The 14,999-nt window shown below is 40.9% G+C and overlaps 1 protein-coding gene across 3 annotated transcripts in view; it reads right to left on the bottom strand.

The window, feature by feature from the left end:
* Positions 1–1,760: 1,760 nt before the first annotated feature.
* LOC106567978 (cytospin-B-like) overlaps positions 1,761–14,999 on the bottom strand; it is a 175,485-nt gene continuing 162,246 nt past the window's right edge. Inside the window, exon 13 of one of the 3 annotated variants that reach the window (XM_014137917.2) lies at positions 1,761–3,831. In XM_014137917.2, coding sequence (XP_013993392.1) covers positions 3,742–3,831 — 90 coding nt within the window. In that variant the 3' untranslated portion in view covers positions 1,761–3,741. The remainder of the gene's footprint in view (positions 3,832–14,999) is intronic. The other 2 variants (XM_014137916.2, XM_014137915.2) reach the window with 2 other exon arrangements.

The raw sequence follows: 14,999 nt of genomic DNA on the forward strand, positions 1-14,999 counted from the left end.
GAAAATGTGAATGTGGAGAAGATCAAGACACAGGACACCTGTTACATGTTATAAACAAGGCTTTAGATGACAAGCGATCTCATCTAACACACATGCAGGCACATACACACACACACACACACACACACACACACACATAATAGAGAGTGTGAGAATGACCAGTGATGATTGACAAAATACTTTATTTAACAATATCCATCTGTCACTTCCACCTCTGAGCAAATCTCAGAAATCTCTCTCTCTGTAATAGAAAACGCTCACATACAGTTGAAGTCGGAGGTTTACATACACCTTAGCCAAATACATTTAAACTTAGTTTTTCACAATTCCTGACATTTAATCCTAGTAAACATTCCCTGTCTTAGGTCAGTTAGGATCACCACTTTATTTTAAGAATGTGAAATGTCAGAATAATAGTAAAGAGAATGATTTATTTCAGCTTTTATTTATTTTATCACATTCCCAGTGGGTCGTCAGTTTACATACACTAAATTAGTATTTGGTAGCATTGCCTTTAAATTGTTTAACTTGGGTCAAATGTTTCGGGTAGCCTTCCACAAGCTTCCCACAATAAGTTGGGTGAATTTTGGCCCATTCCTCCTGACAGAGCTGGTGTAACTGAGTCAGGTTTGTAGGACTCCTTGCTCGCACACGCTTTTCAGTTCTGCCCACAAATTGTCTATAGGATCGAGGTCAGGGCTTTGTGATGGCCACTCCAATACCTTGACTTTGTTGTCCTTAAGCCATTTTGCCACAACTTTGGAAGTATGCTTGGGGTCATTGTCCATTTGGAAGACCCATTTGCAACCAAGCTTTAACTTCATGACTGGTGTCTTGAGTTGTTGCTTCAATATATCCACATAATTTTCCTGACTCATTATGCCATCTATTTTGTGAAGTGCACCAGTCCCTCCTGCACCAAAGCACCCCCACAACATGATGCTGCCACCCCTGTGCTTCATGGTTGGGATGGTGTTCTTCGGCTTGCAAGCCTCACCCTTTTTCCTCCAAACATAACGATGGTCATTATGGCCAAACAGTTCTACTTTTGTTTCATCAGACCAGAGGACATTTCTCCAAAAAGTACGATCTTTGGGCCCCATGTGCAGTTGCAAACCGTAGTCTGGATTTTTTATGGCGGTTTTGGAGCAGTGGCTTCTTTCTTGCTGAGCAGCCTTTCAGGTTATGTCAATATAGGACTTGTTTTACTGTGGATATAGATACTTTTGTACCGGTTTCCTCCAGCATCTTCACAAGGTCCTTTGCTGTTGTTCTGGGATTGATTTGCACTTTTCGCACCAAAGTACGTTCATCTCTAGGAGACAGAATGCATCTCCTTCCTGAGCGGTATGACGGCTGCATGGTCCAATGGTGTTTATACATGCATACTATTGTTTGTACAGATGAACGTGGTACCTTCAGGCGTTTGGCAATTGCTCCCAAGGATGAACCAGACTTGTGGTAGTCTACCATTTTTTTCTGAGGTCTTGGCTGATTTCTTTTGATTTTCTCATGATGTCAAGCAAAGAGGCACTAAGTTTGAAGGTAGGCCTTGAAATACATCCACAGGTACACCTCCAATTGACTCAAATTATGTCAATTAGCCTATAAGAAGCTTCTAAAGCCATGACATCATTTTCTGGAATTTTCCAAGCTGTTCAAAGCCACAGTCAACTTAGTGTATGTAAAATTCTGACCCACTGGAATTGTGATACAGTGATACAGTGATACAATTATAAGTTAAATAATCTGTCTGTAAACAATTGTTGGAAAAATTACTTGTGTCATGCACAAAGTAGATGTCCTAACCGACTTGCCAAAACTATAGTTTGTTAACAAGAAATTTGTGGAGTGGTTGAAAAACAAGTTTACATGACTCCAACATAAGTGTATGTGAACATCTGACTTCAACCGTACATTTCCTGCATCATTCTCACATTTCTGAGCACATATATAAATAAATACTGTACTGCAGTACTTCCTTTATCAGAAGCGAACTATGACGGAAGCTAAACGTTCAGGGTTGTTGGTTCATTACGGATTGTCTCTCATGGTACATTTGGATGACATCTTCGTAATTGTCCTAGTTTCAACACCTTTTGCAGTGATGTTCCCTCGACCATCCCCAGTATGATAGCTACAGCTGAAAGAGGCTTGCTGGAGACAAAATCATATTGCTGTGCAAAACCCCAAAACAACAGTTGCTAAAGGACACCATATAATGGTTTAATTGAGTCAGTCAGTCAGGCCCACAGTGCTTAAACAGCGAAGACATTCCTTATTAATAATAACACATTTTCATTAAATAGTGTGACTGTAAAATATTATTCAGAGCTACATGTAGTGTTGTCAATTCATTGTAGTGCCAATAGATGGCAACTTGGGTCTGTCTCGTAAACAAAAACAAAGGCAATGGTTTCTTTTGGACAAACGGAAAGCAGTCAATTTGATTTGATAGGCTTCTCATGTAAAACCAAACTCTTCCTTTAAAGGGATATTTCACCAAATTACAATATGATGTATTCGTTTCTTTACGCTGTAAGCCAGTGGTATTCAAATTCGGGGTCGCAAGTCCTAGAGGCGTCGCGGGGGATGTATTTATTGGTTCAAAACATTTGATGAGCGAGATGAAAATGTAATGAATTGAAGGTTATTTGTTGATGTAAAAATATACATTTTCAGATTTTACGGTTGTGTTGTTAGATTTGGGGAGGGGTGGGTCAGCAGAAATTCTAGTTGTTTGAAAACCCCCCAAAGGATTGAAAATCCATAACATTTTTGTTGTGATGGTTTCATTCAATGTTTCATTCAATGTGTTTTATTTTATTTTAGTTAGTTTTACGGAGTCAAAGATAATAGTTTCAGTATAGTTTTAGTTTTTCAAACGGGTTGTTCATTATTTTATTTCAGTTTACTCAATCATTTATAATGATTTGTTTTTGTTTTAATTTCTGTTTTAATTTACCACAATAACCTTAGTAAGTAGTCTATGGAGACGGTATGACAGGAATCCATGCTTTGGTTTAGTTTCCCTGTTTCCAAATGATAATGTTTTAGCATGTGTGGCACAAATCCCATTCAAGTCATGGTATTAGCATTTTTTCGCCAATCATGTTTAAATCATCTATAAGTGACTTTGTTGAGCTCATAATCCCTTTTTAGATACTTTCGGATAATTTGGACATGTGCGAACAATGCTAATATCGGTACCATGACTTGAATGGGATTTGTGCCACAAATGCTGAAACATAAGCATTTGGAAACAGTATCAAGAAAACTAAACCAATGCATGGATTGCTGTCATACCTTGTCCATAGACTGCTTACAGGATAAGGAAACCAATATGTAATTTTGTAATTTGGGTGAACTATCCCTTTAAAGTATAATTTCTAAATAATCATTGGACTTCAACATAAACAATAAAACATAATTGCATCATGTCTTTCCATGTAAGGGCTAACAACAAGGTTTTATACTTCTTATTTGCAGTCACAGATCTCAGCATTCTAACACAAAGTGCCGATTGTACCATTATGTACGTAGGAGTTAGAAAGACAGTAACTCCAAGCAAGTTCAAAGTTTTAGTGTTGAGGAGCATGTGTGGGTCAGTTGAGGGTGTTCAGTCAGTGTGTTTGAGGAATAAGGGTTCTAGGGTTCCATGTTGAGAGAAGGGGACATGGACTGTACAGAAAGTGCTGTGGTGCATCCTTTCTTCCTCCTCCTCCGCCCCCTGTTCTCTGGTCAAGTCTCAAAGTACTTGTAGATCTGAGAAACGTACTGCATGACACTCTGCCAGTCCGGTCTGTCCGTGTGCATCAACTCATCAATGTCCTGAAAGGACACACAGACATATAGACAGAAAAAAATAGTTCACTCAACTGTTTGATGTAGGAGCATAATACAACATTTCACACATGGATGCTATACACTGAGTGAACAAAACTTTTGGAACACCTTCCTACTGTAATATTGAGTTGCACCCCCTTTTACCCTCAGAACAGCCTCAATTCGTAGGGGCATGGACTCTACAAGGTGTTGAAAGCGTTCCACAGGGATGCCGGCCCATGTTGACTCCAATGCTTCCCAAAGTTGTGTCAAATTGGCTGGATGTCCTTTGGGTAGTGGACCATTCTTGATACACACAGGAAACTGTTGAGCAACCCAGCAGCATTGCAGTTCTTGACCTACTCAAACCAGTTTCCCTGGCACCTATTACCATACCCCATTCAAAGGCACCTAAATCTTTTGTCTTGCCTATTCACCCTCTGAATGGCACACATACACAATCCTTGTCTCTATTGTCTCAAGGCTTAAAAATCCTTCTTTAAACTGTCTCCTCCCCTTCATCTACACTGACTGAAGAGGATTTAACAAGTGACATCAATAAGGGATCATAGTTTTCACCTGGATTCAGTCTATGTCATGGAAAGAGCAGGTGTTCTTAATGTTTTGTACACTCAGCGTATATAAACATGAACAAATTCTACATACATTATATAATATACAAGATAGATTTTCATCATTATCGATTATACAGATCAATTCAAACTCAGTCTGGACAGAAAAAGTAATGTGTGTGTGTGTGTGTGTTTTTGTGTGCGTGCATGCCTGCGTGTGTTTGTGTTGGTACACAGATTTGGATCTCAATCCTTGGCCACTGATCGTGGCTCAGACACAAATCAGGTTCGAGATAATAATGGTGATAATGGTTTCTCTCACCATTATTATCTCGAACCTGATTAGAGACACAGACAGGCCAGCATTTACAGGGTTAGGATACCTGTCTTGTCCGGTGACACTGCCGTCAGAGCAGCCCTAGCCAGGGTTGGGTCAGCTTTACATAACAGCCTTAGATTTAGTAGTGTTTAGTAGTGAGTCACCACCACTATACTGTTTACTGTCAAATGTCTGATGTAAACAATCAGTCTGCTGGGATGAAACTGTATGTTTGATTTCCAAGGCAATGGCATAGACCTGGGGAACCCATAAACAATCACTATATCTGTCTCTAACATGGTGATGTGTTTTTCTCACTCCACCTCATGAAGCTTGAGGGATGATTATTCTAAGACTGGGTTGGTTGGCAAATGTCTTGGCTCAGACATCCAGTGGGGTTGGACTTCGTAATGTCATGGCAATCCTGACGTTCCATTGTAACCTCAACTATGACTTCCCCTGCACTAATAGCAGAGTGAAGTGAACCCTAGTTTCACATTAAGCACTTAAGCCTGACTTAATTCCTTATTTAGGTCCCTCGGGTCTGTGAGTGCTTTGGATTTGAACTTTCCTTGAGATTTGTGTATTTGGAAAGTTCTCTCTCAGGGAGCAATTTTAACATTTGCATGGGTTTAAGAAAGACGCAAGGACCCAACTGGGATCCTGACTGTAACAAACTTGGGTTCAAATACTATCTGAAATCTTTCAAATACTTTGAGTGTTTGCCTTAGCTTGTCTAGAGGGCCAGCTGGGGAGGGTTTGCACTTTTTAAACTATTCTATTTGGTCCATAGTGTCAGGCATGCTCAATCAAGCCCGTGTAAAGTATTTGCAGTGATTTCAAAAAGCATTTGAACCCAGGTCTATGATCCTGACTATCCCAAGCACCCAGCTACCATTGCGTGCCTTGCTCTTCGCATGCAATGAGGGCAAAACGCCACTAAAGAATGTAGGACATGGAAAATACCATTGTCAATCATGTTAAGTTAATGTCCAGAGAGCCAACATACACTGTCATAAAGCACACATAGTGTACCAATGCCTACAAAAGGGTTCCAAAAGGGTTCTTCGGTTGTCCCCATAGGATAACCTTTTTTCGGTTCCAAGTAGAACCCTTTTTGGTTCTAGGTATAACCCTTTTGGGATCCATGTAGAAACCTCTGTGAAAAGTGTTCAACATGGAACCCAAAGGGATTCTACCTGGAACCCAAAGGGTTCTTCAAAGGGTTCTCCTATGGGGACAGCCAAAGAACCCTTTTAGGTTCTAGATAGCTCCTTTTTTTTATAAGAGTGTAATCCTGCTACGTCCACACAGATATGCCCTCCACTGTCCTCTCAACACCCACACATTCACTATACAAAACTGGGCAGGTTTAAAATAATCTCTCATTCCTTATCACGCCTTAGCCTATCCATTATTGGCATGACAATGAACATGACAGGGGAGCTGGCAAAGGCACAGAATGAGCTAGGTTTACAAGAAATAACAGTAAAAATATTCATTTTAAAGCAGCAATCAGCAGTAGAAATAATAACAAAGCGTACTCCCTGCCCGTTTCTGTAAAAAGCTGAGGGATGGGGCTGAAGAAATATAAACACTCTCAAATTCATAGACAGATCTATGGATGCAAGGACTGACCATCCATGATATCAAAATTATAGTTTTAACCATCTTTTGAGGCTATATAGTGTTTGTTTACATTTAATTTAACACTGGAGTAAAACAACCCTATATTTTGTATTCTGATGAGGCGTGACAGTTGAACTAAGTTCATGAGGCATTTATAAGTTATATTCTTCAAGAATCAATGGGAACATATCATTCATTTATAAGTCCAAAAGTTTATGCAACAACTGCTATTTGCACCTTTTAAAATAACTATTACTTATGGTGATACATACCCATCCATACCCACTCGTTGTATAATCAGTAGAATTCACAACATGCACGTGATACTTTATAAGCAAGCCTTACTTGACATAAAGTATTGCTGATATCAGAAGGAATGCTGACAGAATGTAGGAAATAAATGGAGCCTATTCCCCATTTAATGGAACTGAAGGGAGGAGGGAACACAGTAAGGCTAGCTACGTAGACAGTTACCATCACTGCTGCTTTCTTATCAGGCTCTGAGACCTTACTGTTACTATTTCAAAATGGCTGCTGGTTTGGAGTCAGACCAAATCAAAACTGTGATCTATGATTTTCCTGACACGTATGCACATGCACACACTCAAGCATGCACGCTTGCACAGAAACACAGACACACACTGCTAAATGAAGCTGTTTGCTCTACACCAGGGATCATCAACTAAATTTAGCCGCGGGCTGATTTTTTTCTTGAGCAGATGGTCTTGGGTTGGAACATAATTTAAAATAATTGGCAGACTACAAGCCCAAACAGATATAATATTTGACTAACATGTAATAATTTGTATACAATCACGTGTCTCTCTATTATGCGTGGGAATACTTGTCAACAGATTTCCAAAATTAAAATCACTTTGAGCTGATTTCCTGGTGTTTTTACAGTCTTTTATGTCCAACAACAACAACAAAAAAATATTATAATTTGCTCAGAAAACTTTGGGGGCCTACGGACCGCCAGTTGGGGAACCCTGCTCCACACAGTGGCCGTGTCCGAATACCCATACTTGTGTCCTAAATAGTAAGCCATTTGAATATGTGGAAAAATAAATGTTTAATAGTATGCAACATTTTGAAAATTGAGTATACTTTAAATGTCTAGATGTCATAGTAATCACTTAGATATGGGGATGTGCTACTGAAATCAACGAATACTGGGAAACAGCGTAATCGCTCATTACACCTTCTCAGTACGCAAAAAAGGAATGTGTTATAGTAGGCCTATGTGAACTTTTGAAAATCGAGTATGGTTTAAATGCCAGGATGTTATACTTTCCGGTCTTCATCTAGCAGAATTTGATGCACACTTTTCCACAATGCATTGGAAGAGGTGGGCTGCGAGTGATAGGCCCTAGTTCTGTTCAAGTAGCCAAACCATTAATTAGGGAAGATGCCAAATAGCGAAACTATGTCGTTTTTGTTCTCCTTAAAATGATCACGAGTAGGCTATTGCATCTTTAACTACAACTGAAGACAGACTTATTTTGTATTTTTTAAGTGGATTTCTGTTTTGTCATTGAAAAGTGTTTCTTGTTCTCTTGTCCTTTGCCAGTACTAAACCATATTTTGATTTGTGAATGTGTCTTTTGATTTCTGAATGTGTCAGCACCGGGGACTCAGGATGTGGCTGAGTTATTGATGTCAAGTTAATCAGGCCTTTTAATTTAAATATATTGATTGTAGGCTAGGTAGGCTATCTATTTCATTATTTAATGTATGGATCAAGCCTTAGCAGTCACTCTGATCTTGTTCCCAATGATCAGTGCTTTAGTTTACTATGTTGCTGTCCAACGGTTCTGAATTTGCGATGCATCCGCCTGTCCATGTTGTTTTGTGCATTAGCCTTTTGATTTGAACATTTAAAAAGTTTTGGTGTGTGCATTAGGCTATTTAATTGAATTTATATATGTTTCAACACTTTGGTTTCACTAATAAATATGTTGAAATGGAACCAAATGTTTCTGTCTTTAGTCCTTTTTAAATAGGATAGATGGGCTATATGGGCTATGGTTTAGGTTGAATGTGATATTCTGCCTATAACCAGCCTGAGTAGGCCTATAACTCCATTCCTATTCTATACAGAGTTTAGAGAAATTAATCGAATTGGAAATGAGCTACAGAATTATCAGGATGGTTAATGTGATGCATGTCCGTTGAATTTGGAAAACTCTACCAGCACTTGGCCCCGCCCGCCCACCTACACAGCCAGTCAGGAGATTCTACTGAACTACTGAATTTCGGCCATGCCATGCTGCAAATTTATTATCTAAACGGTATGTGCTAAATAGTATGTTACGATGAGTAGCCTATGTATGTAGTACGCTAGTATGGGTATTCGGACACAGCCACTATATTGACTTCTTAAACGGTGTTGCACTGAAGCAAATCCAATGGCAGATGACAATGCCAAGTTAAAAAACAAGTCTATATGGTTTCACATCATAAAACATATAAATCTGACATCTGAATAAATGTAAAGTAGTCAATCTACGGACAGTCCTACGCCTTCTATTGATTGATCAAAGACAGATTTATAAAAGACGCAGCACGTCTGTTCAGGTTTTCTACATCACTGGTTTGTGTGTGTGTGCCTCTGTGTCTGCCTGCGTAGGCCTGTGTTGACAGTGGTAAATGCCTCGAAAAGTTCTGTCTGCAGGGGGGGTTTGTGCGTGTCATGATAACAGTCCGCTCCAGAGGGAGAGAGCGAGGACTGCTGGAGTCAATGATGGGTTTGAGGGGCTCTGAATACGGGTCTCTGGAACAAGTTGGACCTGCCGTGGTAAGGTGGGGTGTGTGTGAGGGGAGGTGGGGATCCTAAGACGAGCAAGGATCCTGACGCCCATATGTGCACGAACAGGCCAATAACATGCTCCGATTTGTTTGTTCATTAAATATTGTTTGTTCATGCTCCAAATTTGTTTGTTCATGAGAGAGGATCCCTGCCACCCATGTATGCAGATGTCAATCAAGGACGAATGGCACCAGTGGCATGACACCTATTTCATCTGCATCTAAAACATTTATATACATTTGTTTTATGTAATATGGATGAAAAATAGTAATAGTAAAACAAAACATTGCAGATTTTATAGACACAGTGTGGGAACAGATGCTTGATGCATTTCAACCAACTCTATCAGAAATATCAAATCAGTGTTAATTTGTTGCTTGCACAGGATACAACAGGTGTAAACAGTACTTACTTACAAGCTCTTCCTCAACAATGCAGTGTTCAATATCAAAGATAAGAAATAGAAGATCCTGAATAGGATCCTTAAAAGAGCACGGAAACAATACTAGGTCAGATAAATACAAATAAAAACACACAAGTAATAAAACGCACAAGAATGTACACTATTTACAAGGTCAGTACCAGTACCAGATGTGCAGGGATACAGTGGTAGTTGAGGTTGATACTGTACAGTACCAGATGTGCAGGGATACAGCGGTAGTTGAGGTTGATACTGTACAGTACCAGATGTGCAGGGATACAGCGGTAGTTGAGGTTGATACTGTACAGTACCAGATGTGCAGGGATACAGCGGTAGTTGAGGTTGATACTGTACAGTACCAGATGTGCAGGGATACAGCGGTAGTTGAGGTTGATACTGTACAGTACCAGATGTGCAGGGATACTGTGGTAGTTGAGGTTGATACTGTACAGTACCAGATGTGCAGGGATACAGTGGTAGTTGAGGTTGATACTGTACAGTACCAGATGTGCAGGGATACAGTGGTAGTTGAGGTTGATACTGTACAGTACCAGATGTGCAGAGATACAGTGGTAGTTGAGGTTGATACTGTACAGTACTAGATGTGCAGGGATACAGTGGTAGTTGAGGTTGATACTGTACAGTACCAGCCAAAAGTTTGGACACATACTCATTCAAGGGTTTTTCTTTTTTTAAACAATTTTCTACATTCTAGAATAATAGTGAACACATCAAAACTATGAAATAACACACAACCAAAAAAGTGTTAAACAAATCAAAATATATTTTATATTTGAGATTGATCTTGGCATTGTGCCAAGAGTGCACAAAGCTGTCATCAAGGCAAAGGGTGGCTACTTTGAAAAATGTCAAAAACACTTTTTTGCTTCCTACATGATTCCATGTGTTATTTCACAGTTTTGATGTCTTCACTATTATTCTACAATGTAGAAAATAGTAAAAAATAAAGAAAAACCCTGGAATGAGTAGGTGTGTCCAAACTTTTGACTGATGTAGGCAGGGGTAAAAGTGACAGGCAGCAGGATAAAAACATAATAGTAGTAGCAGTGTAAAAAGGTACGTGTGTGTGTGCATGTGTGATGGTGTGTGTGTGTGTAGTAGGGTTTAATATTTTCCAGAAAATCGACACATTTTCCTTCCCGAGAAAATTGCAACCATGACAGTAATATCCCGATATTCCTGTTCAAACCAGAAATTCTATTTATAAGCATATAATACCAGCGAAAAAAATCTGACATGATTATATCACTTTAAATGGAGAAATATGGACAGGAATCTAACAATGTCTTATTTTACAGTCGTGGCCAAAAGTTTTGAGAATGACACAAATATTAATTTTCACAAAGTCTGCTGCCTCAGTGTCTTTAGATATTTTTGTCAGATGTTACTATGGAATACTGAAGTATAATTACAAGCATTTCATAAGTGTCAAAAGCTTTTATTGACAATTACATTAAGTTTATGCAAAGAGTCAATATTTGCAGTGCTGACCCTTCTTTTTCAAGACCTCTGCAATCCGCCCTGGCATGCTGTCAATTAACATCTGGGCCACATCCTGACTGATGGCAGCCCATTCTTGCATAATCAATGCTTGGAGTTTGTCAGAATTTGTGGGTTTTTGTTTGTCTACCCGCCTCTTGAGGATTGACCACAAGTTCTCAATGGGATTAAGGTCTGTGGAGTTTCCTGGCCATGGACCCAAAATATCAATGTTTTCTTCCCCGAGCCACTTAGTTATCACTTTTGCCTTATAGCAAGGTGCTCCATCATGCTGGAAAAGGCATTGTTCGTCACCAAATTGTTCCTGGATGGTTGGGAGAAGTTGCTCTCGAAGGATGTGTTGGTACCATTCTTTATTCATGGCTGTGTTCTTAGGCAATATTGTGAGTGAGCCCACTCCCTTGGCTGAGAAGCAACCCCAAACATGAATGGTCTCAGGATGCTTTATTGTTGGCATGACACAGGACTGATGGTAGCGCTCACCTTGTCTTCTCCGGACAAGCTTTTTTCCGGATTCCCCAAACAATCGGAAAGGGGATTCATCAGAGAAAATGACTTTACCCCAGTCCTCAGCAGCCCAATCCCTGTACCTTTTGCAGAATATCAGTCCGTCCCTGATGTTTTTCCTGGAGAGAAGTGGCTTCTTTGCTGCCCTTCTTGACACCAGGCCATCCTCCAAAAGTCTTCGCCTCACTGTGCGTGCAGATGCACTCACACCTGCCTGCTGCCATTCCTGAGCAAGCTCTGTACTGGTGGTGCCCCGATCCCGCAGCTGAATCAACTTTAGGATACAGTCCTGGCGCTTGCTGGACTTTCTTGGGCGCCCTGAAGCCTTCTTCACAACAATTGAACCACTCTCCTTGAAGTTCTTGATGATCCGACAAATGGTTGATTTAGGTGCAATCTTACTGGCAGCAATATTCTTGCCTGTGAAGCCCTTTTTGTGCAAAGCAATGATGACGGCACGTGTTTCCCTACAGGTAACCATGGTTGACAGAGGAAGAACAATGATTCCAAGCACCACCCTCCTTTTGAAGCTTCCAGTCTGTTATTTGAACTCAATCAGCATGACAGAGTGATCTCCAGCCTTGTCCTCGTCAACACTCACACCTGTGTTAACGAGAGAATCACTGACATGATGTCAGCTGGTCCTTTTGTGGCAGGGCTGAAATGCAGTGGAAATGTTTTTGGGGGGGATTAGGTTCATTTGCATGGCAAAGAGAGACTTTGCAATTAATCTGATCACTCTTCATAACATTCTGGAGTATACGCAAATTGCCATCATACAAACTGAGGCAGCAGACTTTGAAAATTAATGTTTGTGTCATTCTCAACTTTTGGCCACGACTGTACATATGACTTGACATGGAACAAGAGCACACACATCTTGGCCTGCACCTCTCCAACTTGGAAAAGAGGAAATATATCATTTAAAGCAGTCCGGTAAATGTTGTCTGCGGATAACACCAGGTTTCCAGTAATTATTTTCAATAACTTACCCTACAAGAGGGACTTTGCAATTAATTGCAATTCTTCTGATCACTCTTCATAACATTCTGGAGTATATGCAAATTGCCATCATACAAACTGAGGCAGCAGACTTTGTGAAAATGTATATTTGTGTCATTCTCAAAACCTTTGGCCACGACTGTATTTGTCACAAAATAATCAACTCAAAGTTCTGTCAAAGTCACCACGCTATTTCGTTGATGTAAATTAGTTAAAATGTAGGCCTAAAATATTATGTGATTATTGGACTACAGTCTAGTGAAAATTACATTTGTTTTAGCTTATCTTTGACTGAGCTTGTTGGTCCTTTTCTCTCCCCTTGCACCTAGCTATCAGGGGAATTTTGGAAGGTTTTGGCTGTTAATACTTTATGATAACCAACTTATTGTGGTGATTTTGTCACAGGGAACATATCCGATTCTCCACTTAACAACCAGACAAGCAAATAGGCCTAGTAGCGGTGACTCAGCACCAGTAGCAGAGATAGTGCCCGGTACAACACATCCCTGCGAATCTAGTGAAGCCGGTGCACTTGCTTTTGTTATTGTAACATCATGGAACAAAATGTCTATTTCCTCGAGCGTGTTTGTGGACACAATGTACCAGACATTTTGTTAACAGTGAGTAGTCCTAGCTGCATTTTATATGTTGATCGTCTGCCATTGGCACAAAGCTAGATTGGAGATTTCGTGAATGTTAGATGGAGATTACCTTCAGTAAACTGCGTTGAGAGGTCGCGTGTAGGCTACATACACTATATATACAAAAGTATGTGGACACCCCTTCAAATTAGTGGATTTCAGCCACACCCGTTGCTGACAGGTGTATAAAATCGAGCACACAGCCATGCAATCTCCATGGACAAACATTGGCAGTAGAATGGCCTTACTGAAGAGCTCAGTGACTTTCAAAGTACCACCGTCATACGATGCCACCTTTCCAACAACTCAGTTCGTCAAATTTATGCCCTGCTAGAGCTGCCCCTGTCAACTGTAAGTGCTGTTATTGTGAAGTGGAAACGTCTAGGAGCAACAATGGCTCAGCTGCAAAGTGGTAGGCCACACAAGCTCACAGAGTGCTGAAGTGCGTGGCGTGTAAAAATCACCTGTCCTCGATTGCAACACTCACTACTGAGTTCCAAACTGCCTCTGGAAGCAAAGTCAGCACAATAACTGTTCATCAAGAGTTTCATGAAATGGGTTTCCATGGCTGAGCAGCCGCACTCAAGCCTAAGATCACCATGCGCAATGCCAGAGCAGGTACAGTTAATGCCGATAGTCTGTGGGTGAGGGTGGGCAGCCATTGGTTAGCTGTTCAACAGACTTATTGCTTAGGGATAGAAGCTGTCTTGGAGCCTGAGAACAGTCCATGGCTGGGATGGTTGAAGTCTTTGGCAATTTTCTGGGCCTTCCACAGACACGCCTGGTATAAATGTCCTGGATGGCTGGTAGCTTTGGCTCAATGATGTACATGGGCCGTCCGCACCACCCTCTGTAGAGCCTTGCGGTGAAGGGTGGTACAGTTGCCATACCAGGCAGTGATGCAGCTAGTCAAGATGCTCACGATGGTGCAGCTGTAAAACCTCTTGAGGATCTGAGGGCCCATGACAAATCTCTTCAGTCTCCTGAGGGAGAAGAGGCGCCGTTACAACCATGTTATCTGGACACCGAGGAACTTGTAGCTCTTGACCCTCTCCACTTCAGCACTATTGATGTATCACCTATTGATGCTCCCCCCACTGTTTCCTTCTTGGTCTTGCTAACACTGAGGGAGAGATTGTTGTCCAGGCACCACACTGCCAAGTCTCATCGCTGTCAGTGATCAGGCCTACCACCGTCGTCAGAAAATTTGATGATGGTGTTGGAGTCTTGCGTGGCCACACAGTTGTGGGAGAACAGGGAGTACACGAGGGGGCTAAACACACACCCCCGTGTTGAAGGTCAGCTTGGCGAAGATGTTGTTGCTTACCCTCACCACCTGGGGTCTGCCCATCAGGAAGTCCAGGATCCAGTTGCAGAGGGAGGAGTTCAGTCCCGAGCTTGCTGACGAGCTTGGAGGGCACTACGGTATTGAACGCTGATTACTCTATCACTTGATAAAATTCAATCATCTAATCAAATGTTGCTTCTGTAGATGACCAAATCAAAGCATGCTATTCATTCTGTAGTTAATCAAATCAGGTAATTTGTTTAGTAATAAACCAGATCAAAGCGTCTATGCTTCTTTGGTGCATTGTCTGGTCTCTGGTTGTTCAGTTCAACTCACCAGGGAGGGTTTGATGCCAATGCTCTCTGCAGCACTCTGTAGTTAATCAAATTAGGTCATTTGTTTAGCAATAAACCAGATCAAAGCGTCTTTGCTTCTTTGGTGCATTGTCTGGTCTCTGGTTGTTCA

The sequence above is a fragment of the Salmo salar genome, chromosome ssa13, assembly GCF_905237065.1.
Source record: "Salmo salar chromosome ssa13, Ssal_v3.1, whole genome shotgun sequence".
Classification (NCBI taxonomy): domain Eukaryota; kingdom Metazoa; phylum Chordata; class Actinopteri; order Salmoniformes; family Salmonidae; genus Salmo; species Salmo salar.